Source organism: Opisthocomus hoazin, chromosome 13, assembly GCF_030867145.1.
Source record: "Opisthocomus hoazin isolate bOpiHoa1 chromosome 13, bOpiHoa1.hap1, whole genome shotgun sequence".
Taxonomy (NCBI): Eukaryota; Metazoa; Chordata; class Aves; order Opisthocomiformes; family Opisthocomidae; genus Opisthocomus; species Opisthocomus hoazin.
The window spans coordinates 17,885,775-17,908,980 of record NC_134426.1 but is presented as its reverse complement, the minus strand read 5'-3'; the positions used below and the strand labels follow the sequence as shown (position 1 = coordinate 17,908,980).

General features: G+C 43.5%; 2 protein-coding genes across 11 annotated transcripts in view; one reads left to right on the top strand and one right to left on the bottom strand.

Annotated features, from left to right (window-relative positions):
* Positions 1 to 4,563, bottom strand: part of RNFT2 (ring finger protein, transmembrane 2) — a 31,106-nt gene extending 26,543 nt beyond the window's left edge. The window contains exons 1-3 of one of the 2 annotated variants that reach the window (XM_075434278.1): positions 4,484 to 4,563; positions 3,514 to 3,701; positions 765 to 1,255 (exon numbers count right to left, since the gene is read on the bottom strand). In XM_075434278.1, the coding sequence (XP_075290393.1) occupies positions 765 to 847 (83 nt within the window). In that variant the 5' untranslated portion in view covers positions 848 to 1,255; positions 3,514 to 3,701; positions 4,484 to 4,563. The remainder of the gene's footprint in view (positions 1 to 764; positions 1,256 to 3,513; positions 3,702 to 4,483) is intronic. The other variant, XM_075434277.1, reaches the window with a different exon arrangement.
* A 227-nt stretch (positions 4,564 to 4,790) lies between these two features.
* SPRING1 (SREBF pathway regulator in golgi 1) overlaps positions 4,791 to 23,206 on the top strand; it is a 118,843-nt gene continuing 100,427 nt past the window's right edge. For 5 of the 9 annotated variants that reach the window (XR_012765421.1, XR_012765422.1, XM_075434627.1 and 2 more), the window contains exons 1-4: positions 4,791 to 4,964; positions 5,536 to 5,692; positions 6,493 to 6,644; positions 7,150 to 7,263. Coding sequence is in view for 7 of the 9 variants with exons in the window: in XM_075434627.1 (XP_075290742.1) it covers positions 4,854 to 4,964; positions 5,536 to 5,692; positions 6,493 to 6,644; positions 7,150 to 7,263 (534 nt within the window). In the remaining 2 variants the exon portion in view is untranslated. Of the gene's footprint in view, positions 4,965 to 5,535; positions 5,693 to 6,492; positions 6,645 to 7,149; positions 7,264 to 8,255; positions 12,495 to 12,734; positions 13,104 to 13,143; positions 14,433 to 23,206 lie in introns of those variants that run through there. The other 4 variants (XM_075434629.1, XM_075434632.1, XM_075434626.1 and 1 more) reach the window with 4 other exon arrangements.

Sequence of the window (23,206 nt, the reverse complement as noted above, 5' to 3'; positions counted from 1 at the left end):
AATACTTAGTGACTGCTTGTGATCACGGTCTTTCACTTACAATCTCAGCTCAGCCAGAGCAATGAAATTCGTTAGTTCCATCTTTGTCTTAGAGTAATTAGATTAGTTTCTTCTTTAGAGAAAAAAAAAAAGTCAAGCTCTAACCCTGGGAAAACACAAGGGAATATTTAGTACCAGAACAACAACAGTGGCAAGCCTCCCTTGCTGATGTTATAATTACAGAAATGAATTAGAGGTATTCTGCTTCTAAATATTCACATATATGAAGCTAGATACAGACTCTGGGACGATGTAAAGGATCACCCAAAATCTTCATAAAATACTGAGTCATAGTAGTTGAGAGCTTCAGACCAGCAGACTTTTTAAACACCTTAATAACAGAAGTATAAATAGCCTCTGTTCATACAGCTTGATCCTTTCAGACTGACAGTGCTCAGGATCCCCACAGGACTGTGCCATGAACCGCTCTTCTAGAGATCCAAAACGTCCTGCCTACGCTAAGCCAACTGTCTCCATTGCCATACTGGATCATGAAACCTGAAACACTGTAGTTGGTAGGAGTCGAGAACTGACATGCAGGAGGAAAGTAAATCTGTCTCTAACCTCTCTGAACTCAAGCAAAAAGCCTGGCCACACTACATGCACAAGTAGCATATGCCTTTCCCAATTTTTAGCTTTCGTCTTCTAAAATATACCATATACTTAAATCAGAACATTCCCCTCTGGAGAGGGAAATGGAGGAAAAAAGAAGGAAAAAGATTTACCTTTCAGGAGGAACGTTATCAGTGTTGCTGCTATGCCGTCTCTGCATTTTCCTCAAAACCTTAAAACACAACACACTCAACATTAACGTTGTGGGTCAACGGTTCCCAGTGTGGCTACTAACAAAGGCCCACAGAGCCGGAGCGCTGTGAAAGCCATTCAGCTAGTGACAAGGCTGGCATAAGTCATTTGCTTCTCGGAAAGAGCACCTCAAGCTTGCTTGTTTCCGAGTTCACTTGCGAAGAAACAGCTTTGAACTGGCAAATGGAAGCACACGTATGCTGGTCTCCAAGCAGGGCAGGAACTAGTCAGATCCCCTCTTGCAGTGTGCGGCCATCACAAGGAGCGTACAGCTCTGTGATGGCATGTTCTGATACAGAACTTGAGGACAACTAACAGAGTGTCTCTCAGTGTGACAAGTGAATCAACATAGGCTCTCTGGAAAGGAAAGCCCTGCTTCCTCTTCTGAAGAAACTTGATTTGTAAAGCAAAACTGAAAGGAAAAAAAGAAAATGTATAAAAAATTGTTATGAAAAAATACAATCAGGTCATAACAATATTCTCTTAAATAAGCAACCCTTTCCTTTTAGGCCATAAAAATGCCATTAGCAAACTCTGCACAATGGTCATCAATAATATGCGCATATGCAAAAGACCACATGATCCTGCTCCACTCATTCCGGAACTGTCAGCATAAAATAAGTAAGGTCTGGAGTGGGAAATGAAAAGACATTGGAATTGTATTAACTTCAGGAACTTTTTCTAGAACAAGAAGAGAAGTTACTTACTTAATTCTTTAAATCTCTGCTTTCAAGCATCTAGTCTTAAAGGAAAAACCTCAAACACATTACATCTTTTTAAAACAAAGTTAATTCAAAAGCAAAGAACACGACAGAATCATCACCACATCATTAAGGCATAGCACAGAGTACCTGGCAACTAATCTTACACTGGTTAATGTTCTATTAGTTACATAAACCTGAGGAAAGGGCTATTTTTGCAAGTGATTTGTCCAGGTTCCCGTAGGCATTTCAAATAAGATTTAGAGAGACATTCTTTAAATATTGAAGTCTGATCTTACTCGGCTCTAGACTACGATAGCTACTGAATAAAATGTAAAAGACTCAAAATACTTGTGAATATCAAAAGTTATAACATTATTTATAACATTTCATATTGCATGAATACATATAAATAAATGTGTAACCCTGTATCTATATTCTGTAACAGCATAGTGGCTCTGAGAACATTTCCTAGCTGTCTATAAGCACAGGTGTGGAAGCTGAGAATTAGAAAATAAGGAATATTTTTTTTTCTACCCTGTACTTTCACCTTTTAATTCATATTCTTTACTTTCAGTGACCCACTAGTCCATGGAAAATTGCATTATATGCAAATTTTATCTCTTACTAAAGACCAAATCGTGCAGTTCACAGTGCATAACCAGACAGTTCTGTTTACCACAAACACCTGCAGTCAAAGTATGCGTAGTTTGCCCAGCGCTGAAGATAAGTTACAAAACAGTGAAAGAAGAAAGGGTATTTCAGGTAAATCACCCAGGTAACTGAATTTGTAAAAGGATGAGAAAAAGATACGTTAACATTTACATAAAAGACTCTTGGCTGGTAACAACCAGTCTTGCAGATCCCCATCAAGTGGGCTGAACTGGGACAACACCAGATTTGAGTCATCACTGACAGAGCACACAGAGGTTTTAATATGAGATGCCAGCTTTGAACATCCTCTTGATGGTTAATATAAATACACACATATCTATGTAAATAAGATTTGGCATAATCATATATGGCAGGAAAACCACAGCTTTTAATATATTTATGTAGAGGCTGCTGGAAGACACCATGAGTACCAGAAATCTAATTCTAACCAAAATTTTCTGTTACTCTGTTACCAACACTCTCTTAACTACAAATTTTGATCCTGGAACTCCCAGCAGTTTTTTAATCTCTAGCTATACTTTCCAATTTGTGTTGTCTTTCCAGGGCCAAAATTCATTTTATAAGGATGTATAAGTTTTATACAATAAAAAATACATATTAAAGATATTTTTTCCAGATTTTTTAAAGCTGCATTTGTAGTAACAACACTTAGTACTCCAGGAATCCTTCATGCTTTCCAGTAACAGTAAATAAAAAATAGGACAGTAAAAAAAAACCCCAGTAAACGTTATTTAATACTACCCTGACAGTAACTCTGTTGACTTAATATGCAATATTACCCTCTTTTTAACCAAACCAGTAATTAAGATATGATGAAAAGGCCAAGACAGGCTGACCCACGCAGGAAGAGCTGCTGTACCTGCAAAAACAGCTTTGGGGTCACTGCTTGTAAAGAAATCTGTCCATCTTCCCATGCTACAAGCTGAGAGCTAGAGTCAGTGTGGAGATAACTCTGAAACTTGGAAATCCTTCACTCTCTTCTAGACCAGTAGAAGTCTACTACATTGTAATGCAGGGTGAAATCACATTCTAAAATGACACACAGCTCTATGGGGAGACAATTTTTCTTCTGGTATCAGCCATGAAGGGGACAGTGACATGAATGCTAAGTTTTGAAGATGCAGGACTTCATGAGATGTAATAATCTGTTCTGTCCAGAGTCTTACAGATTAAGATCAGATAAAATTTAAATGGACTTTGTTCCAAAAGGCACTCAGATTCAATGCTGATGGGTTCTGCCTTTTCTGGATTAGGGGTTTTCATCTTTCAACACCTGGTCATTTTTTAACAGTACCTGAACAACAGGTTTAACCAGAGGTGCAAGGTGCCACAGTGGGAGAGAGGGAAGCTCAAGAGGGTTCAGACATCTCATACGTGGAGTCCTTCAGATAACCCAAGGCGCTCCAAATTCCAAACTCACCACAGGTCCTTCAAGCTGGATGATTGTGAGGCACCTGGACCACAGTGCTCAAACAGGTGCATCTGTAAGAAGCACACGCACAGAGTCATTTTCACCGCAGCACAGCGAGTTTCACCCCTGGATCGCCTTGGGAGGGACAGAGCGGAGCAGGAACCCTTGGTGCTTCAACCCCGTATTACAGAATCACAGAATCACAGAATGGTGGGGGTTGGCAGGGACCTCTGTGGGTCACCCAGAGCAGGCTGCACAGCACCGCGTCCAGGCGGGGCTGGAATATCTCCAGAGAAGGAGACTCCACAGCCTCCCTGGGCAGCCTGGGCCAGAGCTCCGTCACCCTCAGAGGGAAGAAGTTCTTCCTCGTGTTCAGCTGGAGCTTCCTCTGCTTCAGTTTGTGCCCGTTGCCCCTTGTCCTGTTGCTGGGCACCACTGGAAAGAGTCTGGCCCCGTCCTCCTGACCCCCACCCTGCAGATATTTATAAGGATTTATTAGGTCCCCTCTCAGCCTTCTCTTCTCCAGGCTGAACAAGCCCAGCTCCCTCAGCCTCTCCTCGCAGAAGAGATGCTCCAGTCCCCTCCTCATCCTCTGGACTCTCTCCACGTATTACACACGTCTGCGCGTGTGGAATAAATAAACATAGACATAAATGTATTTATATATACAGGCACATATCTACAGATACAGCTACACACACACATATATCTGTACACGCACACACACAGGTGAGGCCTGTTATTCCCAGCTAGCCGGGGGAAGGAGCCGCCCGCCAGAGTGGCGGGGGGGGAAGCCAGGCGGCTCCGGGGGAGCAGCAGCCCCGGCCCCTGAGGCCGCGGCCCCCGTACCTACCCGTGCGGGCCCCGGGGACGGCCACCGGCACCGCCCTCGCCCGGCGCGGCCGCGGCCCCTCCCGCTCCCCCTCCGCGCACGCACAGCCGCCGCTTCCGCCGCCCCCGCCCCCGCGCCCGGCGGAAGCGCTTGGGCCGCCCTCCCGGGGAGGGAGAGAGGCGGGGAGGCCGGGCCCGGTGGCAGCGCTCGCGGCAGCCGCAGCCCGCGTTCCCTCCCGCCGGCCCTCTCTCCGCCGAAGCCGGGGATGCCGGTGCCGGATCAGCGCTACCCCCATCGTTCCTCTCCCTCCGTGCGGCGGGCGGGCGCGGCGGCGGCGGGGGGCTGAGGGCCCAGCCCGCGGCTCCGGGGCCGGGCCGCCCGCCGCGCCGCCATGGTGCCCTGGGGAGCGGTGCTGTGGCGGCGGCTGCTGAGGAAGCGCTGGGTCCTCGCCATCGTCTTCGGGCTCTCCCTCGTGTACTTCCTCGGCAGCACCCTCAAGCAGGTCAGTGCCCTCCCGGAGCCCCCGACCCGGCTGGGAACAGCCCCCGGCCCGGGGAACGCGTGTTCTGCGAGGGCTGGCACTGACCTCCGGGGACAGAATTGCATCTTAGTTGTTAAAGAAGAGTTACAGAAACCCCTGTCTGAGACTGTGTTTGACGGCAGTGGTGTTTGAAACCAAAACTGGGGCGGGGGGGCAAATAATCTTGAAGGCACTCGATTGCTCTGTTGTAATGTCTCTTGTGAACCGTAATTCCACCAGCGAGGGGCTTGCAAAGGGGAAACGTGTGTACCTGTGGTTGTTTAGTAGAACACATGCTACTTCTGTGGCTGCCAGAACCGAGGTCAGCTGCGCTAGCAGGTCCTGCGGTGAGGTTGCCTACCCCCGTTTTACTGGATTGCATTGCTTCCATGCTGTGTGTAGCAAAAAGCAAGCTACTGCAAGTAATGTGTTGCTCACACCACTGGTGTCTGAATTTACAACTACTAGGCGCGTTTAGCTGTGGGAAAAGCACGTGGGTGGGAACGGCAGAAGGAACTTGTATGTTGGGGTGCATTGCTGCCTTTCCTTGCAGGAAGAGAGGACGGTGAGAGATCGGAATCTCCTCCAGGTGCAAGAGCATGAGCAGCCGATTGTGTGGAAGGTGAAGTTCAGTTCGGGAAACGGCAGTCAGCTGAGTAACCAGTGCAGGAATTCTGTGCAGGGGAAGCTCCTCATTACAGATGAACTGGGTATACTTGCTACTAAGAATTTATTCTGCATATCGCAGTGTTGAATGCCGCTTTGCCTGTCTGATTGCTGATGGCACTTCCAAGTAAGGACTGCCCTTTATTAAGGCATTCTCACTGTGGAACCTCAGCTGTTGGCATTTTCTCCTCAGACTGGGTTAATTTTGCTGTGGCTGCAGATGCTGCTGATCTGATTCTGCGCACTGAGCTGGGTCCAGCTGGACCCAAGCCTGCTGTGCTAATGCTGTGGCAGTCCAGTTTCCATAACGACATACATTGTGGCTCTATACTACTAAAGATTCTGCTCAACATACACTGTGGTTCTATACCATTAAGGATTCCGCTGAACAAGTAATATTACAGCTATCCTGCATGGATGAATCTAAGTCTCTTCATATAGAACTGCAAAGAGAGTTATACAGACACAGACCAGTTGATTGAACGTACGTCATAGCTTTTTCCAGTACAATCATCACCAATCACCTTTCCCCTTCCAATCACAGCAATGAGTTATGCCAAAACTTAAGTATTCTGCACTTAAATACTCACACTGTATATACAGCGCATTAGAGGAGGTACATAATAGTTGTGCAGGCAACATCAGGCTGTTGTGGAACTCAGCTCTATGTCGAAGTGTTATTTCAAAGGAGTGCTAGTTAGGACTTAAGTCAAATTGAGGGGGATCATAATCTACTAAATGAGAAATAAACATGCTCTTAAGTAATGTGTTCTTTCTGTAGATTTGTATGGAACATAAAAAGGAGTACGTCTTGCCCATTGTTACTACTTTTTGTGGTTTTCAGGCTACATCTGTGAGAGGAAGGACCTGCTGGTCAATGGCTGTTGTAATGTCAATGTGCCCAGCACGAAGCTGCACAGCTGTGACAGCTGCCTTCCCAACGGCTGCTGCAGTGTGTACGAGTACTGTGTGTCCTGTTGCCTGCAGCCCAACAAGGTGCGTGGACCTTCTCCTGCTTTTCAGGTGTCCTCTGGTTCCTCTGTGGCTAAAAGTGCTTGTTTGTCAGGAGCTTTTACCTTAGAGGGGAGAGTTGCTTTTCTTGGGAGGGTGATGAAAGCCTTCAAGGACCATATGGCAGCTGTAAATAAAGCTTTTGAAAAATCCACCCTTGAGAGGAAATACAGGAGCCTCGCAAAATGTTTCAGCTTCAGGGCAATTGCATTTGCTGAAGGGAAATAATTGCAGAAAAGCTATTCCAGCCAGTATCAATTTTTACAATTAGCACTTCCCTGTGTTCTGTTAGGCTCTCTAGAGTCTCTTCCTACTGCTGGGGTTCCGTGGTGCGTTAACCTTTCAGTGCTTGCTAGAAATTTGAAGTGGAGTTGCTTACTATTCCTCTGATACTTGAGCTGTGTAGGTTAAGGTAGGCCTTGACTACTCCTTGTTTTAAAGTATGGTGTCTGTGATTTTTTTGTTTTGTCTTTTTTGCTAACCACTTTAGCAACATCTTCTGGAGCGTTTCTTGAACCGGGCAGCTATTGCTTTCCAAAACCTCTTCATGGCAGTGGAAGATCGCTTTGAGTTGTGTCTGGCGAAATGTAGGACTTCATCACAGGTAAGATGCAAGCACACGTCCAGGGCTCAAAAATGGAAAAATACCCCACAAGTGCCCTTGGCTTTGTCCTGTGAATGGCTGGTCTGTTGTGCTTGCATGCACACCGGCATGTCCATAAAAGCTGAAGCTATGGCTGAGAGCTAATCTGAAGGCAAGCCTCTCCTTTGTAAGGTGAAATAGTAACATCAATGGTAAATGAAGGGCAAAGTGTGTGTTGAGAGCAGGATGAGTTGTATGCTCTCTTTAGAAAAGAGATGCTTAACTAAAACGAGACTGGCTGAGTTTGGTGACTGCTGAGGATCTCGTAAGGATGAGAACTGTGAGAGTTGTTCCCAGTAGCTTCAGAACGTTATTTACTCTGTGGTACATTTTTAGACTTACCATATGCTGACAGTCATCTGCATTGTAACTCAAAAGTCTGTTGTGATTTTTTTTTTTTTCTTTTTAAGAACAGAGGAAATTTCTGTTATCCATGTGACTTTATTAGAAGTTTCAGTCTAAGCAAGCATCAGCCCTCTTAGCAAGTGCTGTTGGACATGTTATGCAGCGTGACTATTTAATACAGCAGTAGCATTCTAAATGTCTTCAAAGCTTTTTTTTTCCCCCCTCCATAGTATCTGAGCTCTACCAAAAAACGTGCACACATCTCAAGTAGCAACTTCATTATGCCTTGCTTGCTTAGGACATTTGAGGATACTGGCCAAACGTGTATATATATGTATTTTTTTTTTAATATTGAATCTGTTCCCACCAACTTGGGTAGCCTCCTGAAGAGGAGGTTCTGGGTTCAGCATTAAAGTGCTTTGATATAGCAACTGTCTTTTATAATGTTGGGAGTGCAGCGGTGTTAGACTCCAGATGATACTCTAATATGTAGAAGAATTTGGGAATCTTTTTGCATGTGTATAAATGCTCTGGGTTTTGGCCCTCAGTGAAGGGATGTATTGTTTCAATGTGTGTACTGTTAAAGCTTCTTCTCCTCTTCCTGACAGAGCGTACAGCATGAAAACACCTACAGAGATCCCATTGCAAAATACTGCTATGGCGAATATCCCCCAGAGCTTCTGCCTGTTTGAAAGCTGCATGATCTAACCAACAAAGGGAAGTAACTGGAGACTAGAATCCAAAAGAGCAAGACAGCAGCTGTTGCTTTGCACGAGCCTTGGTGTAAATGGCTTATGTTGTTTCTGGGGACAAGCCCAGGGGTGTACAGTGTAAGCGAGGGACTTATGTTCTCTGGGATTGAATCTTGCTTTCTTCAGTTTGTTATGCACCTGCTTTAGAGTACTAGAAGGTTCTTTAAAAACTTTGTCTAAATTGTAAGATGCATGGAGTCGATCTAGGCTATAAAACATCGTAGGAAAAATATCTAATGTAGCTTTGCAGCTGTACATGGAGGTTCAGTTGTGTCTCTGAAGTCCAGAGACTTACCAGAGTGACAGTAATGATTGGAGGATTTTTGCTTTTAGAGAGTAAAGCGTGCTTGTTGTGCTTCTGTCTCTGGAGCACTTCTTGACGTGCATGGTGTCCACTATGTATGTAATTATGAATTATTTATTCATTTTGTATGAATTACTAGCTGAAAGTATTGATGCTTTGCATAGCTAGTTGTTGATGCCTTTCAGTCTCTGTTTTGTTATGTCAGGTAGAAATGATATTTTATATCCTGACTAAAATGGATTGATTTTTTTTTTCCTCCTTAGTTGAAAGGAATTGTATTGGGGTTTGTCACTATAGCGCTTATGTTCCTCTTGGTGAGTTTAAAGTGTTCAGAACTCCAATGGAGTTGTTATTCTATCGAAGTCCTGTGGCACGAGAGAAGAGCAGGGATCTGCCTAGGATGGGATATTCACTGTCTGTGAACACTTTCCTTGTTACGCTGCAACAGTTCCGTGGAAGAGGAGTCTTAGTCTTGTGAGCAGCTCTCTGCCTGTCTGCTTTCTGACAGGGAGCACTAAAGATTTGTTTGCTTGAACTTGTACAGGCCTTAGTAATTCAAATGTATTTCACTCCTGGTTGTGCAGGAGGCAAAAGTGTGGAGTTGTTCTAGGATTTCAGTTTAATGATGTCCTTGTGCGTGAAGTAATTAGAATGTCAGAACATGGTGCAAGCCCTCCTCTGAGGACAACTCTGTTGCATGAGTTCAGCTAAAACAGTCATGATGGCTTTGATTTGCTGTTTGACATACTTGCTGCTCTGGAATTTGGTCTGATCAGAATGGCACTAGAGCAGGGTTGGTTCTCCCACAATTTCTCCTAGCTCTCTAAAGTTGCAATCTGAACAGTCTCCCTCGTAAGGCCACACAACGCAGAAAAGATGGGTAGAGAACCTGTAAAACACTGACTAAATTTGTACTCCCCCTGCAAGTCACAGGGCAAAGTCCAAGCTCTAGACAAAATTGGGCTGCTCTTTCCTGTTTGCAGAGCCTCATTTCTCTTATTTTTACCCCATCCATCTCCTTGATTTTGACTTTTTGTATGCTGGTTTAAACTGATACTAGCTATTCCCTGACTGAAATAAAACAATCTACAGAAGCTTAAAAAAAACAAACAAGCAAGCACAGTGGTGGACTATCCTGGTGCAAAACATCTATAGAATGCTATTGCAGTTACATACTATATAAACAAGTAGTGTTACCAGCCATCTGATAAAATCAATTTGCATTGTTTTCGGTGTTGTTTCCCAGAAGTCAAGTGAGATAATGGTTCCACCAGCAGATTCTCTTGAAAATCTTGTTTTTCCAAAAGCTCTAGCATTAGCAGTTTCTCCAGCTGAAAAAATCTGTCTCCCCTTTGCTGCCATCCTATGGCAACTTACTGCTGCAGATATGATACAGTGTGAAGATGCAGTGTGAAATGCTGTCTTCAGAGGGTAGCAGAGGTTACTTTTCAGTGTTAAACAGATTCTTCACCTCTGTACCAGCACTTTATAGCTGTTTTCCTCAGGGAAGGCCATCAGGTTGGTCTATTATAGCGTTCCTGCTGAGATGTGTTCCAGCGCTTCATGGTTTTGCACCATGACTGTTCAGGTCAAGATACTGATGGCTTGCTCTTGCTTGCTTTTCAAACTTGGTATTAATTCCTTAGCAGGTGATACCACTGCTTGAAGCTGTAATTGTAAGAAGTCATAAGAACCAACCTAATTCAGACAACCATCAGTGGGAATTCCTGGCCCCTTTCTCTCCCAGAAAAACAGAATGTGATCAGAAGTGCATTGTGACCATTGTCCATTCAATGGGATGGAAGCGGCATCTTCCCTCCCTGGTTGTTGAGCTGTTCAACTAGTGTCTACGTTATGTGTTAAATCATTAAAAATTTGTCTTTGTTCCAAAATACTGCCTGTTCTCATGTCTTTACTTGAGCTACAAGGCAACTGTACTAAAAAGTAAGTTGGAGAATGCAGTGGAGCAGAGGGGGATGCTAACATGAATATGTGCAATAAAGGCAAGCAAGCAGAGGCAAACAGGAAATCTATTTCATTTCAATCTAAGAAAAGGACATGCTTCTCTCAGTGGTGCACAGGAAGATCTGGCCCTTTGCAAAAGTGCACTGAGCAGGGAAAAGGCATGCAAATGGTTGCTTCATGTTGTGAAGATATGGTAAGAAATGTCAAATCTGTGCTTCCTGGTAATACTTATGTGTGGTTTAAGTGATGTCTTTCCCTCTTGCAAAATAGCCTGGTGATTCTGTGGTTGTCAGTGGCTGGCTGACATCCCCTTCCTATTTGTCAGCTAAGAGACTCAGGTTGTTGTCTTGTGTTTGGCAGCAGATTTAATGAGAACTCTTGATGGAGTGACTAGCTCTGCTTATCTGCACTGAGGTCAATGCTGGGGATAATTGAATGGGTTGTGTACTTGATTTCTGTAGTTTACAAGAATATTAATGCTAGTGAAAAATGGTAGCAGCTGACGTCTGACAAGGAATAGGTATAGTACTTAGCTGTACCAATTTGGAAACGGTAATCTGTGGCAGAAGGGCAAAGCACTAACTGCCATCTTTGCTGAATTTATACGTGAGCCATTGGCCTTGCAAGAACCTGCTATACTACGCTATTGGGATGGTATGTGGAGAACTGAATAAAAATTCTTACTGTGATGGGCTGGAGTTCCGAAAAGGCAAAAGCAGACTTCTGGCTTGAGGCCAACACTGAATAGGTGATGGGTTGGGATCATGGTTTCTGCATTTTTTGAATCTTTCTCATTGTAGTGGGAACTCTTCACCATATCTCCTGTATGTGTTCAGGTTCTAGTCACTTGGAGAACTTTCTAACAAACTATTAGGAATCAATTTCTGAATATGAAGCACTAAGCGCAGCAAATCCTAAACATGGGTCTTTGTTCTGATATGCTTTTAAGAAGCAAAAGCTTTATTTACTTCCCTTGTCATTTAGCTGGACAGGCTTGAGCTTTAGGATTTGTTCTGTCTTGCACTAGTAACTTAAACTGCAAACACGCTAGATCCTTCAACCTAGCACCACAGTGTGATATTTGTTCTTCAGTTATTCTAATCAAGGAGAGGTGGGGGAGGAGGCGAAAAGGAATTTTCTAACTTGGCACATTCCACAAAGGATGGAGTTCAGCAAATTATTGGTGCTTTAATAAGAGCCCTCTGCATTTCTTTACACCCCAAGGCAAACAACTATACGCAGAGGGGGAAAACATGCCAACTTCAAAACCTGCAGGGAATGATGGGGAGGTACTTATTTCTTTATTTTTGATCTGTCTCTAATTAATCAGGCAGTTCTATCTAACATTTTTGGTCAAATAAGGTCTGAGTTGTAGCAACATGCATATTGTCTACAGGATGTTTTCCATTTTTGAGGCAGTCATATGGCCACAGAGTTTTTTCTTAGAAATCATGGTTCTTAGTAGATTAGAAGTAGAGGTTTTAAGCAGCAATTCTCAGGATGCCTGCAGATTGAAGCATGTTTGTTGCTGTGGTCTGCTGTTTTGCCTATGGTAAAATAATACAAAGTTGCAGAGTAGAGAAAATTAAGATGTTAATTGTGGCTGAAAATCTTGCCTCCTAGAGGCTTTTCTAGTATGTATTTCAATTAAGGGGATAGAAGACCACAAGCTATAGTTACAAATGGAATGGGAGGCGCAAGGGTTAGGTTTTTCATAGATGAGATTACAATTAATCTGTTTCTACTGTTAACAGTTGAAATGAGGACTAGCATTTGATTTCTTGCCAATTTAATAGAAGCTTCCAATAAAATCCGGCTCTCACTTATCTTGTACGCTTTCTGTCTCTCTGCATGCACCTACAGAATAAGGCACACTAATAGGAATCACGGCGAATGGGAATCATATGTCTGCATTCTGTTCCTGTCCTGCACAAAATCTGTTTAGATTTTAAACTCCTCAGAGCAAAAAGAAAATTCTGCAGTTGTAGTTCATATGACTTCAGGCCACGGCCTTACCTGGAGCCTTTAATGTACTTACTGATATTAATAATAACTGTCTTACACAGATATGACTTATCACTGTTTGAAGAAGTGGGATGAGCTTGGGTATGTCACAGCTGCGACAGGTTTGTTTTAACACACAAAAAAGCAGCATCTGAAGCTATTGATTGCACGTATAAAAATGCATCCATCAGCTGTGTAAGATGACACTGGGTATGCTGTATTCACATCTTCAAGCTGAAAAATGCAGATTGTTTACAAACTACAGTTACAGAGCTGTTTAGTAATAAAAATTGTGCTATTTGAGGAAACAAATGCGTTCATACATAGATGAATAGGGTCTTAATTTATCGAAATTGCCAATGCCTTATAAGTACACATTAAATGAAAAAAACTCCAGTCCTCAGTAGCAGCAATGCATACAAAAGAATGAGCTAGCAAATGTAAGGTACCTCTTCTGCTGTCTTTGCTCAGCTTCTTGTGTCGAGCTCGCAGCTTCCCGAGGGGTGCAGCAGCGAGGAGCAGCCAGCAGAGGTTACCCCAGCACGGTGAGACACCAGTGCTAGCCTGCTCGCTCGGCCGCCAGCCTGGCCCGTGGCCCTCAGCGCTGAGCTGCCCTCGGCGCAAGGCCCGCAAGCCTGCGGGGACACAGCGGGAGTCGTTACAGAGCTCCAGGATAAATGGGTGGAGGGTCTGTCTGGAGCTACTCCCGTGCCTTCGGCCTGGCCCCCCAAACCCCCTGCGTAAACTCACCTGCAAGGGCTGCTGGGGCTTTTGGCCTCTGGGGCGATCACGGGTGTGAATGTGGGAAAATAGCCGCAGTACCCGGGCAACCCGAGTGACAACTGTTGTACTAAAATAATAATAAAATGCCCCTGACCCTCACAGTAGGGGGAAAATTTGCTCAGCTGCTGCTGTGTGCTGGTCTGTCATGGTGACTCTCCTCACGCCGCAGGGGAAAAGGCTCTTTCCTGCGAGCCAGGCTCCGAAGGTGTGAAGGGACGGTTCTGCGGGCAAGGCTGGGGCTCCTCCATGGCCGGGGCTCGCTGGCGCCAGGACACGGGGTAACCCCTCTGCCACCTCCACATTCAGCCCCGTTTCCCGCCTTTTTCTCCTCACACTGCTGCCCCCCGCCGCTTCCACATTCGGCCCCGTTTCCTGCCTTTTTCTCCTCACACTGCTGCCCCCTGCCTCAGCTGCCGCCCCAGGGTGAGGGGAACCCTGAGCTGAGGTAACGACGAGGCAGGACAGAGCTCTCAGACTGGTCTCCTGCTGTTCACACACCTCCATAACCGTGCCCGGAGCACGGCCTGCAGTGGCTCTGAGAGGGAAAAGCGAGGCAGGGCCGTGCCTCGGCAGGTGAGGTCTTACGGCGAGGGGTGTTGGCACTGAGGTGCTGCTTTGTTTCGGCAGTAGCTCTGTTTACACTCGCGTAGAAGCTTCCCCTGACTGACTACGGCTGAATGAGCCTGCTGTGGTGGTGTTTTGGGTTTTTCTTTTTGTTAAAACAAACATGCACGAGGCCGTGTTTTAAAGTGTAATTAAGTCTTTACCTCACCGCTGCCCTGTTATGTGCCCGGTGCTTGGAGACTATGGCTGCTGGCTGCGTGGGGCCAGGGGCACAGCGGGACGGTGGAGCGGTTTAGAGCCCCCTTTTCCTCTTTCCTTCTCCCAGCAGAATGCTGTGGTTCTGCTCTTCAACCTCCTGCCACCCCTAAATCTGCTTTCATTTTTCTTTGCAGCTCACAGACTGCTCTGGTTTCTCTTTTTTTTTTTTTTAATCTCCTTTCCTCCTCTCCTCATATCTTTTCTCCTTTTCCTCTGCTTTGCCTTGGATCTGCCTCAGCTGTAGTTGCTCAAGGTTGAAGTAGGACAGGAGTACTTCTCCCCCATGGAGGCAATGTTGCTTTCCTAAGTAAGGAGAAGCCGTGTAGCACTCTTCCTTGCTTTTGAGGTAAGAGGGCGTCTCTCTTGTTCTCCCCCTTTCAATTTCCCCTCACCGCCACTTGAATCTGGTGCTAGCTGTAGCTTTCTGGTATCTCAGTCCACCTCTGCTTTGAGTATTCATGAAAAATTTCATACTGTCGTGGTTGCAGCATGTGTTTAAAGGCATTCCCATCTAAAGCTTCAGGAGAAAAAAGTAGTGTTTCTCAGCACCTGTGCTGCCAGCTGGGTGAGGAAGCAGAGTGTGATTTTTCCTGTTTAGGTTTCATTTGTACCTAAGAACTCAGATCCTGAACCTGGATCGCACTAGGCAAATGCAGCTCAGATATATGGGGTTTTCTTTGATAAGCATATGCTTATTTTTTCAACAACAAGATTCCTGAATCTATCTGAAAGTTACGGAAAACCTCTAGGTTGCCAAAGAAAGCATTTGTCCTAATTACGATATTCTAGCTTGCCACCAACAGCAGATGAGGCTTGCTTGCAGGAGAAATATGACTTACGAAAAAGGTGTATATGCTTTCTGATCTCAATCTTTCATTGTGATAAGTTTGTATTTAGAATTTGTTGCAATGCCAAAATAGCAGCGTCAGTTAAATGTTGGTGTTTTTTTTTTCCAAGTAGTTACTTAAAACTCTGTTACTGTCTCAAAATGAGGCCGGATGAGTTGCACTCATGAACCTTCATCTCGCTGTATGGAAGCCCAGCCCTATGCTGAGAAGTAATTCTAAAAAAATATGTGAACAAGAATCTCTGCCTAGTTGCACCTGGGAAGACTAGTTCTCAGTGTTCAACAAGCCTTTTTCCTGTGCTGCTAATTTGTGAATTCAAGCTGGGTTCTCTCTGTATCATGCATATTCCTATTTATAAAAGCTTTGCAGTTGGAAGTGAGGTGATTTACTGGCGATAAAGAAATGCAAGCAGCTGTGTTGAATGCTGAGAGTTCTGACTCTTAAGTGTTCAGCAATCACAAGCCAGGTCCACTCCTAACACCACAATAAATTTAAAAAGAAGTGAGAACTGTGCCTGTTTATCATCTGAAGATGGACTAATGAAGTTTCAAAGTTCTGGGTTCCTCTGTACAACTGTAGAGGCTTTGTTTTAGTTTCTGGTGTAAAAACTGAGGTTTCTATGTGGCCATCTTACTCCAGCAGCTGCTACTGGGAAAACAGCAATGGATATTAAGAGGCCCATGAAAACATGGTGGAAGTTGGAGACTACAGCCCTGTTATTTCTGCAAGGCAAGTGATATAAAAATCAAACTTCACACTAGAAGGACTTCGTTGCTTCTGTATAGAAAATGGAAATTCAGGATTTTTTTTTGGTACATGAGTAATATGCAGCTACAGAACATCTGTTAAGGAGCTGTAATTTTTATAAAGTCAATTTTTCTGATCCTGAGTCCTACAACTAAAAAACTGGGGGTGGGAAGTGTGGAATTCCTTTGGAATTTATTAAGTGCTGTAAGTTGGGTAAAGACTGAGAGCTTTGGACCTCGCCAGGATTGTCCCTGGCTTCCTGCCAGCTGGCTTTCAGGTAGGTTGCATATAAAGAGTTGATATATTCTGTCCTCAAAACCAGAGTTTGCAGTGCAAATGCTGCAAGGGACCAGGCTGTTAAAACAAATTAAGCTATTTGTGAGCATCAGTGAAACATTTTGTGATGTTGCACTGTATGCATTTGTCACAGTCCTGCCACATCAAGGTTAGAGTGAGAAGGTAACTAGCTGGCAGTCACTTCATCAAACAGAGATGTTGACTTCTCAGGTAGCCCAGGCAGGGTGAGGCTTGCATGCTCCGTTGCTTTTAACAGCCAGATAATGAATATGCTTTCCAGAATTCATGTTTCTCATAGTGGAAGCAGCAGCTGCATGTGATCTGTGTCACTATCAAAAGAAAGTGAGATGTAGTTAATTCAGGTCTACACAGCAAAGACATACTGGTCATGGCTCTTCTTGCTATGGTTGGATATCTGCGATAACAACGACTAGAACAATGCAGCAGGCCAGGATGGCAAAACCAAATATGCTTTGCCTTAATCCAAAAAGTGAGAGGGGCTTACCACCTAGAATCGCTGCTGAGCATGAGCAATTTCTGAGCAATTCTGCTCCAGCCTTCAAAGGGTCAGTAAGATGCTGGAGTCAAATGAAAAGAGCACGTCTTGTTCATGTCGTTATAAATACGCTTTACTTGTAGCTATATGGTTAAAACTATGGATTCAGTACAAACAGCTTGCAATGGATCGGTTCCACGTGATTTTAAAAAACTTCTATGTTTATGGTATCTGGATAAAGTTATACTGAGCTGCTTATGGAGGTACTGAATGTTGCAAGAATTATGTGGAGTCAATGTATACACTGTGTTTCCTCTGTTTCTTCTCTACTAGCAGTACTTGGAGATGGATGATTATGTGCTATATGTTTAGCAGAGTACTGCAGGGTATTTTTTTAGTGCAAAGCTAAAATCCTGAGGTACTGGTTTTGTAATAAAAAAAATGTAATTATTATTTTTATTTCTGCAGAGGTACCCAACTCATTGCCTGTCTTCCCACTTTTCCTTCCTGTCAGTTCCCCTTAATGGCTGTGTCTGCTTTTCTTTTGTTCATGTGTTGTGCAGAAGAAAAATGGGCACTAACACGTTTGCTAATTACTATAAAATTCTTCCCAGCCTTATTCTGTTCAGATCATTCTATTACCTAAAGTAATGGACTGCGATGGCATGATGGCTCTCACACTTTTCATTGTATAAGGTCTTTCTGGTACAATATATTACTGGGATTGTCTTCTGGGGCTGTCACCAGTACCTTTTGATGTTTTCTACAACCAGCTGTTTTCTTTTATCTCAACATTCTTTTTTTTTGCTACTATGTTAATCCTCCTTATCTTCCCTAAATGACTTTTAAGGGCGCAGGACTGTTAGCCCCCTGCTTCCTCAGTTTTTGCTAGGAACTAGGAAAGCTGAATCTTGGTGTGCTCGGGGTCTTGCCAGACAGTCCTCTGACCAGTGTCAGTGCATTCACATCTCTGCAACAGCTCCTGTCAGTTTGGAGTGTTACTACTGTACCTTTAAAAAGAGTTCTTTACCCTCACTGCATCATTTTGCTACTGACACCTATTTTTCCTTACCTGTCAGTATTGTCAATGTCATCTTCTTCAGCAGTATTTACGGCAGCAGACTTTTGTCTCATCACTCTGATTATATGAGCTCCAGTGATTGTACTTTCACCTCATTACTGAAATAAAGTTAACATTAATGAGAGTCATGCAGCTAAACCTCTGCTCACCTCTCTGGAAATTTATTCTAATGATGAAAAGGAGATGCATGTGGATCTATTTAAAAGCAAGCTATCTTTTTTCCTGACCCCCGCCTAGCTACCTACCAAATACAGCGTTCAATAAAGTCTTTTGTTATTAAGAGCTGATGATGCAAAAGAATCCAAATACATTATACATCTTTAACAAGGACAAATGATATTTGTTAAACACTGATCTATGTACTGGTCTGCTGCAGAGTTCCTTTATGACCCAAATTTCTTTGTTGTACTGCTTTTGGAAAGGCTTTCTCATATCTGACTCCCACAATAAATTAGCCATAAAGCACTTGGAGGGTCTAGGGTGTATGCTAGGAAAGTTCAAGGTATTATCAAGCGTAGCAGTAATCACACCTATAAATGAGACGAAGCATTGAGAGAGAGGTGGAAATTGTTTACAGAAGACAGAGCAAGGATTTGAGCTGAAAGAAGCGATATAATTTAGATAAGAAAAAGTTAATGAGAGAAGACAAACATATGTGATGCATATGCCAAGCAAAGACTCTCATAAGATCGTTTACTGATCAGAATTTGGATTTACAATAACAGCAGTCATTTTGCTACTGGTCACTGCTAGGGAAGCCATATCAGTAGAGGTGGTTTTTTTGTGGGGGTTTTTTGTTTGTTCATTAGCAAAAGGTTAGAGAATAAGAATTCTCTTTTTATTAAATCTTCTTGCAAGCAGATACCAAGACGTGGCCTCAGTCCTGTCTGAGGCCATTGTCTGCTGTAGAAACACAGGTTAACTAGAAAGGTAGTAATATTGACAAAAAAATTGACATCCTCTAAATCAACCTTACTGTTTGATGTTTTCCTTAAAAGTTCCCTCTTCATGTGTGAAACTAGACTGAACCTGGTGTAGTTTGAGGTCCAGAATGATTCTTGCTAAAATTTTCCATATATTTTAAAGAGCTTATATATATATATATATATATATATAAACATGTTCACCCCACACAATATTGTGATCAAACAAACCTCCTTTCTTTTAAAAAAATCAAGATATGTCTCACTAAAAAATACCACTGGCCTGCATAGTGGAATGTTTTGGACTCCAAGTGTTCTAAAATACTTGCTTTAGGTTTTCAAAGCAAAAATAACCCAAGAATTGCCAAGCATGGTTGACTCAGAAAAGTGAGTGAAATATTAGTGTAATGATAATCACGCTTAGACCTATTTCAAATTCCAAGGTGTAGAGGTATTTTCTCCTTTATGCAGCTTTGTGATTTTGACCGTGGAGTTCACAAGGAAGAATATGTAGACTTGTCACCGAAAGAGAAGCTTGCTAATAGGAAGACTGTTTAAGTTAGCCTTTTCAAATGTCAAAATCCTAAACAAAATAGATAAAGTTGGATAAAGGTAACCCTTTACAAAGGTTGGTGAAATAACATTATCGCCCTTTGGCAGCGGGAGAAATTGAAACACAATATTTAGGAGACATCAGTCTTGTCAGATGATGCATCTGGGGCGGGCTGGGGCATAGCATTTAAAACTGGCCCCTGGATCGCTGTCCTGCTCTGCCTTGTGGAGATTTCCACCTGCTTTTTCGGAGATTGCTGCTGTTGTGCCTGAAGATAGCACTGACTCATGCCCATAGTCACAAACTGAGTATGTCAGGTTGAAATGTGCCTTATGAAATAATTCAAAATATGTTTAATTTGAGAGATTTTTACAAGACGCTGTCCTAGAGCAGCTTATCTTATAGACGCAGACAAAATGAAATATTCTCTGTATAAGCAACATGAATTAAATTATTTTCAGCTCATGTTTCACGGTCATTTTTGCTTCTCCTGCAAGCACTCTGTTTCAAAAATAGTCTCTATCAGCTGCAGATATTTGCTTCACAGTTTGTTCTTTTTTCTTTACGTGCATGTCCTCTCTTCTCCCACCTGCTTCCCAGCTTGGCTGTTCCTCATCTTGGTGCCCAGGAAATGCCAGTGTCTAGTTGAATGAGCTCTGCTATAAATCAAAGTGTCATCACTTAGCTGGTAGAAGTGATTTAATTAATGCATCATGCCGTTCCCAGAGCCTCTCCCCACCTGACTGCTAATCAACCTTCATCAGCAGGAGGAAAATGTAGCCCTTCTCAGAATGATGCAGGAGAGACTGAAGGAGAGACAGTTAATTGCAGCTGCAGAGATCAGCCTTGTCACTTGTCTCTAATCTGTTGTCTGCTTCTTGAAATACTACTGTCCTGGTCTGTTACAAGCCATGTTCAACTCCATTCATACAGAAATTATCTAGTATCATATCAGCAATCACTTTCTGTCAGAAAATGTATTTGGCAGATGACAGGTTTAAAAGCACCCTGTTGTGCATATGAGTTTTGCAGCAACTTTTACAGCCTGAGTACTCTTTTAACTGGAATGAGCAGTTTATACGTGAACAATTCCTGCACACTGTGGAAGCGCTTTGTAGCTGATGCTGTGCAGTGAACACTGCAGATCACTGAGCCAAAAATTGTCGTGCCAGTATGGAATTACAGGGCAGATGTTGTTAGCAAGTGGTACCCTTTGTCAGCTGCTGAATAAATAGTTCATGATTTATCTCAGGTATAGACGCATCAAAATGGTAATTCCTCTGCAAGGCTGAGCACTTGTCCATTTCAGTTTGGTGGCTTCCACCACTTGAGGCAGGATCCGTAGTAATGGGAGTCTGTCCTGGTTCTGGCTGGGACAGAGTTATTTTTCCTCCTAGTAGCTGCTGTGTTTTGGATTTTGCCACTTTCTTCCTCACCCCTCTCCAGTGCTGAAGTATAACTGAGGATTTGGCTATGTTACCTTCAGCAATAACTTGCAGCAGTAAGCACTACTAGTCAGTATTCACAGGAGTGTGAAGTTAAGTCAACAAGTGGTCTGGTATTAACTAAAGCTTCTCCCTGTGAACAGAGTCTCAGCCTCCACCTACTGGAAAACATGAGCGTAAGAAGAATTTAGGGAGCGTTGTATTTGTGACTATTCATAGTTATATAGGCAATCAAGATAAATATGGAAAATAGCACTTGTGAGAAGCAGGGTTTTTTCTGGTAACTAGAATAGAAAACTGAGAGTCGGGATTCCTGCTTTATAGCTTTGACCACTCCCAAGTTGCCAGATGACCACAAGAACGACACTCAACTAGTTTTTATCTAGGTTGGCCCCAGCTGTAACGTCTGCCAGAGAAGGACACATTGTACTTGCGATAGGACACACTCTGCTCTCTCTTCAAATAGTGAGTTCCACTGAAGCAGATGGGCCTGCACCGCCTTCTGTGGAGATCAGTGAGACTCATCAGTAAGACAAACAGCAGTGCACCCAGAGCTGCTTCAAGGTCCATAGGCCGTTGGGATGATAGAAGTGCACTAATGATAATTTCAGCATTAATAGCGCAGGTATTCGGGACTACCTCTCTGCTTTTGGAGCCTAGGATGGTCTCTCAACTTGGCCCCCACTAACTCTTAGCGTAGGCTAAAAACTGCCACAAGCTGTAGGATGTGTGAGCTGGGCCGCAATGGGTCACTTCCAGTATCCCCCACCACCTTAGGATGGTGCCTAATGGCCTCTAGCAAGCACACTCTCAGCCTTTAATCCTCCCTGAGAAGGCCAGCACGCTGTCAGCCAAGCACACTGCTTTGTCCTGTTCCTCACACTTCTTGTGACAAACAATGCGGATGTGTCAGCTACAGGCTCTGTGCAGCGACACCAATTCAGCTCCATCTCTGTGTCCTCATGTGTTGCACGACATGGGTGCCCTGAGCCGCAGCCTCAAGGCTGGGTGCTCTGCAATCTGACCAGGGTAATTACCGTTATGGTTAAGCAGCTGTCTCCTTTGTAAGTCCATAATTTTGAGGGTTCATTACACGGACATAAAAGTCCTCTCCAGGCAGAGATTTGGCAGACAAAGCTCAGCCAGGGAGCTGTTTAATCATTTGTTAGTTTGTTTATTTTTGCATCTGTTGGGCAATTCTTCTGGTATTTTGTACACAAGGCAGCAAAAGATACAACTGCAGTCATTTTCAGTTGCTTACCATTAAGGTCTTCATTGGTCTTGATTTTGCTATTGGTCACTTATGATTTATTTGAAGACACAAATGTATATTACTATATTAAATGTGTTTACTATGCAGTATTCAAATAGAAGCTTTCTCTGACATTTCACTGATTTCCTTGTTTAATCCATGTGCTTTGTTTTACTTAATTCCCACAACCTCTGCTGCTCTGAGATTGCTTATTGCTGGTTCTGTTGTTTTATACTAGAGTAGTCTGTGGAGTAGTAGACAGTGTTAATTGCTTAGCTTTGCTGCTATTTTTATTGCTTCCCCAGCTTTTTTTGACAGAACTGAAAATCTGGAACCAAGATACATAAATCTCTATCTTTTTGGTGATTTAAATTGAGAAGAACTTTTAAGGTAGTGGAATTACTGCAATTCTGTCCCAATGCAACTAGTAACAGCGTTTGTGCCTATCAAGGAATTTTTTTTTTTAGGATATGCTGTTGAATATAATGTCTGTAAATTTGATCTCTGAAGGGAACTGTGTCCTCAGGCTTTCTAAAATTCCACAACATCCCTTACTGCTACTGTTTAAATCACACCTGAGCTAATTTAAAAGCAAGATGCACTGATACCCATAGCAACCGATGCCAGATAAAACTGTCTTTCTTTGTAGGATTTTGCTTAGGGCACAAGAATGAATAGCTGGCCTTGTTGTCAGGATTATGCTGCAGGTGAGTGAATGGAGCCATTCTTCAGCATGTAGTTGGATCCTAGTGAGTCTTGTTGCTGGCAAGATGCTGAGCTTATAAATGCTACACCTGTGCTTTTTTTCCTCTTAAGAAGCCTTGACAGTATCTGATGACTTCTGAGTTGTCATCTGGCCAGCTTTCACTTGCATTGAAAAATATTTTAATGAACTCCTTCACAGAGGGGAAAGGAACTGTGAGTATGTTTCTGTCTCACACTTCTGCTTCACTTTAGCACTGTAACAGTCCTGTCTGTGCATTGAGCAGGTCGCAGTATCGGGAGATACACACCGCATGAACTGTGCCCCCCTCTGAACTAGCGATGTCGTCTTTTGTGAGCTTGGACAACGCCATAAGGAAAGGTTGTACTTTCTGTCCCAAGTGCTAGGTGCTGAGAAGAGGCGAAGTCAGCAATTCCTGTGCATCATTGCCCTCACTGCCTTTAGACAGGAACTTTAGACTTGTGTGACCGAGATAGTGTGCGAAGGAGTGCAGAGCTGTGGGTGTGTGTGCCTCAGCCTTCTGCGTGCCATCAGACCTCTGCCGCTGTGTCTGGTCCTCTTCT